Below are 13,735 nucleotides of genomic sequence, written 5' to 3' on the forward strand. Positions count from 1 at the left end.
TGGGGAGGCAGAGAAGACAGGGGATTAGCCCTCCCAGTGGGCCCATCCAGGAAGGATTGGGCAGAGTCAGAAAAGACAAGGGTCGGTAGTGAGAGCTTCAGTGGCCACTGTGTTGTGGGGCTGCACTGTCATGAAGGTGTTGGCTCTTGGGACCACTGGTTCTTGTGAGGATCCTTCTGGGCTCACATGAGGGCAGCTCTTCCTCTCCACAGAGGTAGGCCCACACCAGGGCTTCTGGAGTCTGTTGTCTCACAGTCCTCAGCCTCTGCCTGGGACTTCCATGACAGGATGAACTGCTCCTGACTCTGCTCTCTGGCTGTGCTTTACCCAAGTACTACTCTGATAGCTCCTAGCCCGCGGGAGCCTTTCCCTCCCAGTGAGAGCTGGAACTTCAGTGCGCCCCCATCACCCTTGGTTGTATGTCTCCGTCCCACAAGGATTTGGGATGTGGAGGCTGAGCAGCCTGGCCTGGTGGCAGAAGCCTATCCTTTCACTCTTACCTCAGAGAGGACTGGGTCAGGCCCCTTTGTGTGAGATGCTCACACCTAGATGGGGACAGCCAGAGGGGCTGGAGAGGGTGGAGAGCATCTGCAGCCATTGTTCTGTCAAGAAGGCCCCCTCTGATGTTTATCCTTCCATTCAGCAAGTACTTGGTGAGCATGCACTATGGGTCAGGGCTTGTTTAGGTGCTGATACATAAGCCCTCGCTGTCGCTGGACTGTATCCAGTGAGACGGGTGTGCATCGTGAGATGTGATTGGTGGGAAGACAAAAATAAGGATGCAGGGGCAAAATGTGCTAATTTCAATGGATGCTATGGGAAGGTGACATCCGGGAAGAGGCTTGCGTGAAGGAGGGGGCAAGCTGTGTGGCCATTTGGAGGCAGAATGCTCAGAGGAACAGCGCAAAGGCCCTGAGCCAGGAGTCCATTTGGGGAACATGGTTGAAACTGTCAACGTGTAACAGCTGTGGTGTTTATAGCTGAGCCCTGTGGCCAGTCCTAGGCAGGAAGCACAGCAGTGACTTGCCCTTCTTGTAAAAATCCAGCCCTGCCCATCTGGCCAAGAGGGCGGAGTCCCCCCACCCCAGAGGAAGGAGGCCTGGAGCTGGCAGTCTGCAAGCCCAAGGCTCCTCCTCTAGGAGTGAGGTGGTAGACCTCAGCTGAGGACACATGATCCTGTTCTCCGAGAAGCTACAGAATGAGCTTCTAGGATGTAGAATTGCTACGTCCTGCTGCCATCTTCATTGTAGGACTGGGCTGGTAAGGAGATATACTAGAGGGTTCAGACAAGGACACAGAGGTCTTCAGGCCCAGAGACTCTTGGTCGGACCAGAGGGACATGGCCTTTGTTCCTTCTGGCTATTGCACAGGCCACATGCAGCTCAGAGATGTCCATGCAGCCTACGCTAGCCAGACTGGCTTGCTTTGTTACTAACCCACATCCTGTCACACACCGTGCCTGACGCTGAGTCTGCTTACCAGGTACCCTGACAGGACCAGGCAGGGTGACAGACCCACCAGAGACTGCAGTTTTGGAGTTGTCAGACAAGAGACTTTAGCTGATTGATATACTAAAGCAAAGAGGTAACTTATGGAGCTCCACATACAATTCACAAGAAATTAATGAAAAATCTAATACGGGAAAGTATGACTAAGATTTAAAGGTTAGTAAGTAGATGTAACTGGAGGTAAGAGGCAGCTAAAGAAAGGATTAGTGAACTGGAAGGTCAGTCAGAATTCCCCCTGCAGGTGCACCCCAACCAGCCCACGCTGCCCTGTGCGCCGGGCCTGCTTGTCTCTTCTGTAGCTCCCCAATCTTGAGCAGGGCACTGGTGGTGAGGGGCTCCTGCCAAAGAAGGTTCTTTGTGCTTGGAGTCACTGGAGGGTCTTCAGAACTTGGGAGAATGTGTTTCAGTGCAACGTTGTTGGCAGTGCTCCTGGCATGTTGGGACCCGTCACTAGAGCTTTGTGGTGCTGATGAGATCTTTGGGGGCCTCGGATCCATCGTCAGAAACATGAGTGTGTTTCTATTTATGGTCTTGGGCTAAACTTATGCTAACCTCTCTACACCTTAAAAGCTGCCTTTTTACAGCTGTCCTTTTGTTTGCTTCTCCCCTGAATGCAGAGTGAGTGCAGAAAGGTAGCATTGAGGTGAGGACTGGTGGGCCTGGGGAAGCAGAGGGCCATGTGTTTTGCAAGGGGTGTGCACTCGCTGTTCAGGCCTCACATCATGGGTCCAGAGTGCCACCTGTTCCACTGAGGTGATGGGCACGGGCACAGGAGGACGTGGGGGCCGGGGCTACTGTGAACGTGACTGACACTGTTTTGGATCATAGCAGTTTAGATGCAGGTTGTTCTGAGAAGTTTTCCACCCTGGGCTAATGGTTTCTTTATAATGAACAGACATAAATTCATGAGGGATGTTGAGGTAAGGCAGGGTCACGGGCCAAGGCCAGCATGCTGACCTACACAGGTTGCTTGACATAGATTAAAGCAGTATCATGGCAGAGACCTCAGCCTTTTATCTGAAGGCAAGGATGGAAGCCCCGTGTCTTCTGAACTGCTCTGTGGGACAGTGAACACCCTAAGGGGGGAGAGGGAATACAGGCTGAGTCCGGCTGAGGGGAGGCAGGCCTGCAGGGCTGTGATGCTGTGGCTTCTGGGAGGTTCTTGTCAGCTCAAACCAAGTGCCAAGAGGTCACTTGGAAGTCCCATAGTATACCCTGGGCTTCGAGACAGGAAGCTATGCTGGGTTCTCTGGAGGGTCCATGAGGAACGGATGTCCCCTAACTCAGCCAGGAGGGTGCTGAGGGAGGTGGGGAGCAGGAGGTGAGCACGTAGCCCCACTGTGTTACACATTTGTCAGTGGAGGGACTTCTGTGTTCCAGGCACTGGTTTAGGCACAGGAAGTTTGATGGAGTGGTTGGACGAGGTCTCTGCTCTTACGCGGTTTGTGTTCCAGTCCCGAGGCCAGCCTTAAGCAAGGGTAGACAAGTAAGAGCAAACACTTGAAAGAACCAAGAAAACAAGTGCTAAAAGTCATGAAGAAAGATGATACTGGGATCACGTTGGTGGTAGGGGCTGTTAGGGAGAGGACGACCTCCCTTAAGAGGTGTTGTTTGGGGGGCACCTGGGTGGCTCAGTGGGTTAAGCCGCTGCCTTCGGCTCAGGTCATGATCTCAGGGTCCTGGGATGGAGTCCCGCATCGGGCTCTGCTCGGCAGGGAGCCTGCTTCCCTCTCTGCCTACTTGTGATCTCTGTCAAATAAATAAAATAAAATCTTTAAAAAAAAGAGGTGTTGTTTGAGCTGAAACCAGAGTGACAGGACAGCCCAGCTTTGCAGGTGGAGCAGAGGCCCGCAGCTGGAATCGCTTCAGCTTTCATCTCAAGGACTAGGAGAAACTGATGACAGATTTTTTTTTTTAAAGATTTTATTTATTTATTTGACAGAGATCACAAGTAGACGGAGAGGCAGGCAGAGAGAGAGAGAGAGAGGGAAGCAGGCTTCCTGCTGAGCAGAGAGCCCGATGCGGGACTCGATCCCAGGACCCTGAGATCATGACCTGAGCCGAAGGCATCGGCTTAACCCACTGAGCCACCCAGGCGCCCATTTAATTCTTTTATTAAGTAGGCTCCACGCATGGAGCCCAGTGTGGGGCCTGATCTCACAACCCTCAGATCAAAACCTGAGCTGATACCAAGAGTCGGACACTTAACCAGCTGAGCCACGCAGGCAGGCACCCCAATGGAATATTCGTTTAAACAATGAGATTTATTGTTTTTAAAGGATCCACATGGAATTAGTAATAGATCTCATATTTTAATCTGTCGTTCCTTCTCTTGAAAAATTTATTGATGAGATCATTCTTTGTCCTGCAGTTTCGCAGTCTGGATTATGCCGTGCCCCCATGGTGCCGATGACTGATGCATCTGTGTCCCTTGTAAGTCGGTCCTGAGATCTAGAGGCTGCATACGTCCCTGGTGGTTTTGGCAAGCTCCTACCTAAGTGCTGTTGTGTCCTCTGTTGAGGTGTGGACAGCTGGTTGTCTTCTGTGAGATAGTAACCACCGATGAGGAGTGCCTCTGGTAGGGTCCCAAATTGCCGAGGCTCACGTTCTGGCAGCCCCTCATTGCTTGGCTGGAGTGCTCCTGTACAGAGGAATGGCTCCTCGCTAACCACTGGGCGACTGGGTGCTCCCGTCTACATAGGAAAGGCAGGGAGACTTCCACTTGCGGAGTAACAGGCTGACTCCTTTTTTTTGTTTTGCTTCATTTTTTAAGATTTTATTTATTTGACATAGGGAGAGAGGGAACACAAGCCAGAGGAGAGGGAGAAGCAAGCTTATGGCTGAGCAGGGAGCCTGATGCAGGGCTGGGTCCCAGGACCCTGGCATCATGACCTGAGCCGGATGCAGACGCTTAGCCACTGGGCCACCCAGCTGCCCCAGACTGATGGATCTTTTTAAGTCACTATGCACTCGTGCATTTAAATAGAGTTGAGATTATAATTATTCTCATTAGCAGTTTAGAGAAGATGGATATTCAATCTGTTATAAATGACGAAGGCCAGAAGAGAAGATCTATTCAGCATAGGAACTACAGATAGCGTAACTCAGGCATATTCATTATGTATGTGTCAGACCCACACATTCCTGTTCGGAGCACCCCTACGTAAGGTCCCGTAATTATTCTAAGGGACTGCCTAGGCCAAAAATATCTACCAGTTCCATTAATTAAATAGGTAAGTCTGAACGACTTAAGTATTTTATGTTCTAGCAACTTAAGAGGTATTGGGAAAAGTAACGTACAGTCCCTACCTTACAGTGGTTCGTCTTAACGAGTTTTGACTTTACAACGTGCAAAAGCAGCATGCCTTCACGAGAAGCCACACCTCAAGTTCTGAATGTGGGTCGGGTCTATTCCCGGGCGAGGGATCCGTGGCAGGATCCTCTCTCGGGATGCTGGGCAGTGGCAGGAGCCCCAGGGTCCAGCCGGCCACACGGTCGCAGGGGTGAGCCCGTCTGCCCTTGGCAGCCGTTCTTTTCCCCTGTCGGCACAGCAGTCCGCAGAGTAACGGATCCTGAACGCGCCGTTATAAAATAGGGTTGGTGTTGGAGGATTTGACCCAGCTGTAGGCCAGTTCCCGAGTTCGGAGCACGTTTCAGGAGGCGAGCCTTAAGCTATGGCGCTCGGTAGGTTAGGCTTATTGAGTGGATTTCAACAATATTTAAACCTAACAGTGGAAAGTTGTGCTTCTCAGTGTGGTCACTGCGGTTATCAGGACATAACCTTTACGGTAAATTGAGGAAGATCTGTACATATGAATTTGAAGAGAAAACACTTTCAGTTAAGTCACTAAAATTACTTAGGAATGGAAGGTGAGTGCCTGTTGGGCACTTGGAATCAGAGTGGACGCTGCCGTCATTGGTGCCCGTTGCACACGGATTTCACAGTGATGACAGAGCCCCGCGGCTGTGCAGACGTAGCGAGAGCAAACGCTGAAACTGTGGGCTCCGCCCCCACGTTGAGTTCAGCTGTTCCCCTCAGACGCCGCGAGTGTCCTAGAGCGCCCTGCAGGGCCCTTGAGGCCAGACGCGCCTCAGTGCGCCGTGTGGAAACCACAGCTGTGGGTCCTTCCCGTTGCCGTGGACATCCTTGCCGCAGGGCGACATGTTGGTGTGAAGTCACCCCCACCCCAGAGCGTTCAGGCGCGGCGCAGGGGGTCTTGTGGCATTTCCTGTGACCCGCCGCCCAGCCACATGCATGGAGGCGCCCCTCTGTTGCCGGCCTTAGTGCTTAGAGGACTTTCTCCTTGGCCTTTGATTTCAGCCACATTGGGGCTTAAGACCCGGCTTGGACTTCAGTAAACCATTGTGATGTGCAGTTTCCCTTCCTGTCTCTGGAGCAGGTTTAGTCCAACCAAAGACGGTGTCAGTCTGTCCAGACCGATGTGAGCTCGCTCAGCCGGTCAGAGAGCGCCGTCTGCTGTTGCTGCTAGCTCCCCGCTGTCAGGACTGAAACACGCCAGAGGCTCGGGGCTTCCTGCCCTTCCCGGGCACCGACTCTGTGTGTCTTTATGGGGCTGGGCATGGAGGAGCGCACCCCTGACTGCCCACTGCTGCTGCTGGCCTTGGCCATCGTGGAGGCCAAGAGAACGTGGTCCCATTGTGTGCACGCTCTGAACCGGGGCCTCTGGAGGCCTTGGGCGCTGGCTCCTCTGCAAGGTCACGTTCCCCCGTCCACGGGAGCGAGCCTCGGGGAGCTACGGGCCTCTGAGCATGAGGAAGAAACGCGCCTGTCCGCTGAGTTTGGGAGTGCGGGTCACCTAACGAGCCGACTGATGGAGGAAACGGTAAGGGTGACAGAAACAGACCATTTGCCATTACTATTCTTAAGGATAAGAGGACTTTTTAACGAGGTATGAAATGTGTGTTCCGTGGAATGCTGTCGTTTGATACTTAAACCTGAGAGGAGGGCAGTGACAGTTTTATTCCCATTTTATAGATGAAGAAAATGAGGCTCAAAATGAGTTAGGATGCGGGGCATCTGGGTGGCTCAGTTGGTTACCCGTGTGCCTTCGGCTCATCATAATACTGGAGTCCTGGGATTGAGCCTGGCATTAGGCTTAGTGGGGAGTCTGCGTCCCCCCCCATCCCTCCCTCCTGCTTGTGCACATGTGTGTGCCCTCAAGTGAATGGACACATCTTCCAAACAAACAAACAAATGGCTGAAGATGCAGCTGGTGAGCAGGCCCAGGCCCCCCCCCTCCCAGCCACAGCTCTTCTGTGGGCTGTGTTGCTTCTCCCGGAGGCCCAACTCGGAGGGGAGTCGTCATCCCTGGCTCTTGGTTCCAGTGGGGCCGCAGTCAGGACCCAGGAGGGAGGGCACAGACCGCGCCTGGGGGCTCTGCAGAGCAGGAGGGCAGTGTTTTCCCCAAGAGGGGCGTGCCAACAGGTGCCTGTGTCGCGTGTGTTGAGAACCGGAGGGACCAGGCAGCTGCCGTGAGTGACACCTGTGCCGCCTGTGGGCGACATCCCATGTTCGGTCGGAAGCAGGGCTGGTGGCCTCCCTCCGGGTTTGCTCCCAGGCTTCGCCGCCGGGTTTCCCACGAAAGGGCCAGGCGGGGGTGGGGTGGGATGTCTGGGCAATGAGCGCGGGGGAGAAGGGGCTGCAGTTCCCTGCGCCACACACACCAACAGTCTCGCGGGCCGGGCGGGGCCTGGAGTTGGCTGTTTAGAAACTCAGACTGCAGACGGGAGAGGCAGCAGCCGATCCTTGGTCAGGCTGTGACGGCCGTGCTGGCAGCCTGAGGGCCAGGCCACCTGACTGCACAGGAGGGACACGTGAACTGACGAGTGTGACAGCTGCGGCCGTGTGTCAGCAGGTTTTCATTACCTTGGGCTCCTGGTCTTGTCGGTTTACCTTCTGGCCAGTTTTCCATCCGCTTTGCAGTCTCCTGCCCTGTGACGCTCCAGCAGGATCCACACTACCCTGTTGTCTCGAGGCCGCCCCGCGCCCCATCCTTACATGGGGAGACCCTTCTGGCCTGCTCTTCTCTCACAGAGCTGGCCTTGGAGACCACAGCCATCCCCTGATGGGTGGAACCCCTTCCAGGGGGTCAGAATGGCCCCCAGAAGAGTCCTCTGTCCTAATCCCCAGGACCCATGAATTTTACTTGGGTGGCAGGACACAGACTTAGCTGCTGTGATCAAGTTGAGACTTTTTTTTTTTTAAAGCTTATTTGACGGAGAGAGAGACAGCGAGAGAGGGAACACAAGTAGGGAGAATGGGAGAGGGAGAAGCAGGCTTCCTGCTGAGCAGGGAACCCGATGCGGGGCTCAATCCCAGGACCCCGGGATCATGACGGAGCCACCCAGGTGCCCCTCAAGTTGAGACTCGTGAGATGGGAGTAAGGCTCTGAGAGTCTGGTAGGAGCTAATAAATCCCATCCCACGGATCTGGTAAGAGGGGCTGAGAGACCCCCAGAGAGCAGCGTGTTGATGGGGGCAGAGAGGGGTGACCTGGAGCCCCCCGGATCTGGAGATGCAGCCCCTGCCGACACGCTGACTTCAGTGCCATGAAACGGATTTTGGTCTCTGGTCTTTAGAGCTGTTAGAGAATACATTTCTGTCCAATTAAGCCACCAACTGTTTAGTGACTTTTTTCTGTAGGCACAGAAATCATCCCAGACAGGACAGGGATTCTAAAACAGGAATGACTGGAGGCGAGGGCCGGCCCAGAGCCTCCAGCTGCTTGACAGTGTCCCTGAGACTTAGCCGCCTGAGTTACCTCCCCCTAGAACACACGCTCCTTCACCCTAAATTCCCACTGCCTTGCTGGCCGCAGAGGTGGGCCCCACATCCCCCCGCTTCCTGGGGCCCAGTGGCCTGCAGCGCGCACGGCGGACCCATGAGGAAGCAGCGGTTGCCCCTCAGGCGATGGCTGGCTTTGACCTGAGGCTCTAGGTCAGGCTGGGACCTAGACAGGCCCGCACACACCTGCTCCCTTCCCATCCCTGGGAGAGCAGCATGTGTGAAGGACGAGGGCACCTTGGCCAGTTCATTAGACTTTTTAAAACCAAGTGCAGATATTGTCAGGTGCTCTGTTTGCAGCAGCAGGAGCCTGTGCCTGTTGAGATAGGTGCGCGCCAGCCACCCACGGACGTGGGAAAGCCACACAGGCAGCACCATTGTTCTCTGTCCCCCAGGTGATGCCCTGGAAAAGGTCACGGCTGCCTAAACCTTTAAAACTCCAGGGGGAGACGAACGTTGCCTGTGCTGGGACTCAGCCACAACTCTGCATGGGTCTCTCACCTTCGTTTTTTAATTCACTCTCCTTTGTAAATATTTTCTTAAAGCAGCAAGAAGAGAGTGTTGATACCAGTCAATCAGAGAATATCGATTCCTGATTCTTCTAAGAATTCCTATTGCCATCATAGAAGTTGACCTTCAGGTGAGTGTCTGGTGCCCTAAGGGCAGTGTGACACGGGGCCCCTGGAAAGTGGGTGCTAGGCCTAGAGGCCACTTGGGAAGAGCCTTTGCCCGTCCCAGCTGGGTGGGTGCCTGGGACCGGGAGGGTTGTGAGCCGGTGTCCCGGCAACAGAGGGCCAGGGGCCGCCTTGGGCTGGCGACTCTTACAGGGGCTTGTCTTCTGGCGGGTGGAGGAGGGAGAACACCCAGAGCCCTTCACTTTGCTGTCTGGCTCTCTGGACACTGGGAAGAGGGTTTTGAGTCTCACCCCGGCCTGCTCAGCACAGCCCACAGAAACGGGATTACTGAGACTCGGACTCCACCAGCCGCTCCTGGTCGGACGCTGGGGAACGACGGGGCACGGTCCTACTGCAGACTCAGACATAAACACCCCTCCTGCAGGATGAGGGGTGCCAGGCTGACGGGGGCACTGCTCGCCTTGGCCGGCCTGCTGCAGGTGGCCCTGTCCCTAAAAATAGCAGCCTTCAATATCCGGACTTTTGGGGAGACCAAGATGTCCAATTCCACGCTCTCTCACTACATCGTGCAGGTCAGTCCAAGCCGGGCTGTCCCCGAGGAACCCCAGGGCGGGGAGAGGGGACAAGTCTAACAGGTCCTGGGAACACTGGGCCAGCAGTCCGCCCTGAGGGTACCCACAACCCAGGGTGTGCAGAGCCTCTGGTGAAGAGAACCCGCCCCGTCTGCTGTGCCGTCCCCCGGCCAGCAGCAGAGTCCCACGCCAGACCACGCATGAAGGCGCCCCGGGAACAGCCTAACCCTGTGGGGACCTGAGGAAGCGGGGCCCAGCTCCCCAGCGCCAGGCAGGCTGCCCCGCTCAGCATCACCGTGGCCCTGTCTGTAGATCCTGAGTCGCTACGACATTGCCATCGTCCAGGAGGTCAGAGACAGCCACCTGACAGCCGTGGGGAGGCTGCTGGATGCTCTCAACCGGTGGGTGATGGCAGTGGGGGGGCCCGGGGAGGCACGGGACGGTGACCCTCCCCCCAGGACGAGGTACAGCTGCCGAACGGAGACGGGAGCCCTGCAGGAGGCCCTCTGACAGGGACTTCATTTCCTTGATCCAGGGATGACCCAGACACCTATCATTATGTGGTCAGTGAGCCTCTGGGCCGCAGCAGCTACAAGGAACGCTACCTCTTCTTGTTCAGGTAAAGCCCGGGCACACACAGACGGGGGCCATCCAGGAGCACTCCCGGAAGGCTGGGTGCGGGGGGGCCCTCGAGGGCAGCAGTGTGTCCTATGGGGAGGAACTGGAGGCCACAGACTGCGGGCCTTGCCTGAGCCCCACTGTGTGCTGCTCACTTGGGCCAGGTCGCAGGCTCACTCCCGGCCCTCCCCAGGCCTGACCAGGTGACCGTGCTGGACAGCTACCAGTATGACGACGGCTGCGAGCCCTGCGGGAATGACACCTTCAGCCGCGAGCCCGCCATCGTCCGGTTCCACTCCCTGCTCACCAGTACGCACCCCTTCCTGGGATTCTGGTCACCCCTAGTGCTCTGGTGTGAGGTTGAAGTCACTCAGGAAAACACTCCCTTGGGATGGGCTCGTGCCCCCTAACCCCACCAGGGCTGAGCAGGACATCTCCATAGAGGTCCGGGAGTTCGCCATTGTTCCACTCCATGCGGCCCCCCTGGACGCGGTGGCAGAGATGGACTCACTCTATGACGTCTACCTGGATGTTCGGCAGAAGTGGGACCTGGAGGTAAGGCCCCGGCCCCAGGCCCTGGGGGTACATGCCGTGTGCCCAGGCCAAGTGGCTGCCATCTCCTGCTAGGATGTCATGCTCATGGGTGACTTCAACGCTGGCTGCAGCTATGTGGCCCCCACCCAGTGGGCCTCCATCCGCCTGCGCACAAGCCCGGCCTTCCAGTGGCTGATTCCTGACACGGTGGACACCACATCCACGGCCACGCACTGTGCCTACGACAGGTAGGCAGGGACGGACAGGGTCACCTCCAGGAACAGCCTTGACTCCTAGGTTCAAGTTCCCAAAACCTGGGTCAGTCACCCTCCTGCAGTCTGGGGCCCTAGCGCCTGGGTTAGGGGAGGGGCTCCCAGTCCCTCAGCCCAGCGAGGGCCTGCTGGACTCCAACAGCCCCACTGCGTGACCTTTCCCAGACTAAGAGATTGGGGGGGGGTACGGGTGGCCGGCCCCGGGGCTGACGGGGACCACCTTGTGCGCGGCAGGATCGTGGTGGCCGGAACAGTGCTCCAGCACGCCATCGTTCCAGACTCGGCTGCCCCCTTTGACTTCCAGGCTGCCTACGGCCTCAGCAACCACCTGGTATGTGTCCTTCCCTTCAGCTCTCTTGGGGCTCCGGCCTGCACCCCGGGGACGTGCGGCTGTCTCCGTTCTCTGCACCGACATCAGAGAGCCGTGGGGGGCCGAGCAGGCAATACTGTGTGCAGAGCAGGTCGTGCGCCCCCGTCCTCACTGTGCGCTTCCCCACAGGCCCAGGCCATCAGCGACCATTACCCGGTGGAGGTGACGCTGAAGAGGGTGTGACGTGAGCGGAGCCCGGGACGCAACCTCCACCCGCTACAGCTTTGCCTGTCCTCGTGCTCACACGTCGGGGCTGAGGACGTCCCCTACACACGGCGCCGCGGGAGTGGCCTGGTCGCTCCCTCTGCCTCCGCAGTGAGTGTGGGGTTCATGGCAACCCAGCGCCCTACCTACCTTTGCAGTCCCGACACCAGTTCACCGCTTAGATTAACACAGGTTTTTAAGTAAAAAATGATTTTAAGTAAATAAAGCTCACAGCGGGTGTTGTCACAGGTGGCACCACCTCCTTTCTCCGTGGCTGGTCTCGGCTGCCTCTTTCTTCGTCACCTCCGCTGCAGCCCTAGTCCCTGCGGGGAGACGGGGCCCTTCACGCCGGTGGCCCCTCAGTGTCGCTCCAGGGCCTTGACGAGCAGGTGGTTGAGGCGGTCCACCATGGGGCGGAGGTCGTCGACCAGCCCCGCGGTGATCATGGCGTTCTCGTAGATCTGAGAGGGAGGGGGAGCCCGTCAGTGGGAGGACACGGCCCTGCAGAGGGGAGCGAGGAGGAGCACTACTCCTCCCAACACGGGCTTTCAGGGGTGCCTGGGTGGCTCAGTTGCTCAACTCAGATCGTGTTGTCAGGGTCCTGGGCGCTCAAAATCTTCACAAAAGAATAAGGGCGCCTGGGTGGCTCAGTGGGTTAAAGCCTCTGCCTTCAGCTCAGGTCACGGTCCCAGGATTCTGGGATCGAGCCCCGCGTCAGGCTCTCTGCCTGCCTGCTTGTGATCTGTCAAATAAGTTTAAAGAAGAAGAACAGGCGGCGGTAGTTCTCTCAGACCCCGAGACGCACCTGATCCGCCAGCAGCTGCGCCAGGTCCGGCTCGCTGTCCCGCAGCTGACTGAGCTTCTTGATCAGCGCGTGTCTGCGGCACAGAAAACACCAGAGTTAGCGCGAGGGCCTCTGTGTTGTGAGGACTCTTCTGAGATTGGGGTGATCGGAACCTTTAAAAAAAAAGTGTAGTAGGACGCTCCTGTGTAAGAAGAAAAAGCAGATAAGGTGAATTCCAGAGGCTGTACCGAGAAAACCAGGAGAATTCAGAGATTTGATCTGCAAATACAGCAGGTACCAAAGTTAATATATGAATAAGACATTCGATGTCAGAAACCCTACTTAATCCATACATTTAACAGATTACCTTAGTTCAGGTAACTAAAGTCTGTAAGCACCGGGAGAACAGCCGGGAAGACCGTGCCTAAGTGTTAACGCGTATTTTAAGGCTCCAGTGATTGCACTGCTGGCTCTGCAAAGCCAACGTCAGGGGCCCTTGGTTGGCTCCGCTGGTAGAGTGGAGGCCTCTTGATCGCAGGGTCCTGATCCTGCTTAATATATAAACATGGGGTGTAATATATAAACATATGAATAAACTACAGCACTAAAAAAGAAAATAGCATTTTGGAGTGCCTTGGGGGACTCTGGGTTAAGTGTCTACCTTCTGCTCGGGTCCTGGGATCGCGCTCTGCTCACTGGAGCGCCTGCTTCTCCCTCTGCCCCACCCCCTGCTCAGGCTCGCTCTCTCGCTTGAAATAAAATCTTTGGAAAGTGTACAAGAGGGAGGGTAACTGGCCAAAAACCCAGAACACTACTGGATTTCTAGTAGATTCCATAGAATCAAAAGAAATACAATCATTTAGAAGAAAACAATTTCAGGACTGCTGAACTGAAACAAAACATGCAGAGGTCAAAAAGGGAGACTGGCAACGGCATGAGGAGAGCATTTCTGCACAAGAGAAAACCCCATAAATCCCATCTGACCTTACTCATATGCAACCTACGTCAAAATTGAGAAGTTTTTGGTAAAACTGAAGGCGTTGAAGAAATCGAAGCGTATCTAACTGCCACAGAGGACAGTGGGAGTCCCCCAGCACGGGCACGGACGCTGCCCTGAGACACAGCGGCCCATCTCAGAGCACCGGGTCCGGCAGAACCGCTCCAAGGCCGCTGGCAAACGCGCGCCCCTAACATGGGCCTCACGGGAGACAAAGGTGCAAGGGAAAGGTGGCTGTGAGTTCCTTTGGTTCTTCCCATTTCTGGACCAGATGAACACGTTAGCAATTTTAAAAGCAATTGAAATTTCAAAATAGTCTCTGGCAACAGAAACGAGCACCCGGGACAGCCACCTCCCAGCACCATTCTCGGGCCGCCATGAAGGCCAGTCCGCGGGGACCGGGGACCAGCCACAAGCTACGTCCAATCTCACCCGCT

At 55.9% G+C, this 13,735-nt stretch overlaps 2 protein-coding genes across 11 annotated transcripts in view; one reads left to right on the top strand and one right to left on the bottom strand.

The window, feature by feature from the left end:
- DNASE1 (deoxyribonuclease 1) overlaps nucleotides 1–11,783 on the top strand; it is a 53,895-nt gene extending 42,112 nt beyond the window's left edge. Inside the window, exons 1-9 of one of the 10 annotated variants that reach the window (XM_047714361.1) lie at nucleotides 4,409–6,352; nucleotides 8,858–8,952; nucleotides 9,372–9,519; nucleotides 9,832–9,920; nucleotides 10,055–10,138; nucleotides 10,331–10,446; nucleotides 10,580–10,692; nucleotides 10,765–10,919; nucleotides 11,178–11,783. In XM_047714361.1, the coding sequence (XP_047570317.1) occupies nucleotides 9,373–9,519; nucleotides 9,832–9,920; nucleotides 10,055–10,138; nucleotides 10,331–10,446; nucleotides 10,580–10,692; nucleotides 10,765–10,919; nucleotides 11,178–11,496 (1,023 nt within the window). In that variant the 5' untranslated portion in view covers nucleotides 4,409–6,352; nucleotides 8,858–8,952; nucleotide 9,372 and the 3' untranslated portion in view covers nucleotides 11,497–11,783. Of the gene's footprint in view, nucleotides 1–4,406; nucleotides 6,353–7,845; nucleotides 9,520–9,831; nucleotides 9,921–10,054; nucleotides 10,139–10,330; nucleotides 10,447–10,579; nucleotides 10,693–10,764; nucleotides 10,920–11,177 lie in introns of those variants that run through there. The other 9 variants (XM_047714365.1, XR_007124554.1, XM_047714363.1 and 6 more) reach the window with 9 other exon arrangements.
- The window catches only part of TRAP1 (TNF receptor associated protein 1), a 50,466-nt gene continuing 48,441 nt past the window's right edge, over nucleotides 11,711–13,735 (bottom strand). Inside the window, exons 17-18 of the mRNA XM_047714358.1 lie at nucleotides 12,323–12,395; nucleotides 11,711–11,978 (exon numbers count right to left, since the gene is read on the bottom strand). Coding sequence (XP_047570314.1) covers nucleotides 11,877–11,978; nucleotides 12,323–12,395 — 175 coding nt within the window. The 3' untranslated portion in view covers nucleotides 11,711–11,876. The remainder of the gene's footprint in view (nucleotides 11,979–12,322; nucleotides 12,396–13,735) is intronic.

This window comes from Lutra lutra, chromosome 18 (assembly GCF_902655055.1).
Source record: "Lutra lutra chromosome 18, mLutLut1.2, whole genome shotgun sequence".
Lineage (NCBI taxonomy): Eukaryota > Metazoa > Chordata > Mammalia > Carnivora > Mustelidae > Lutra > Lutra lutra.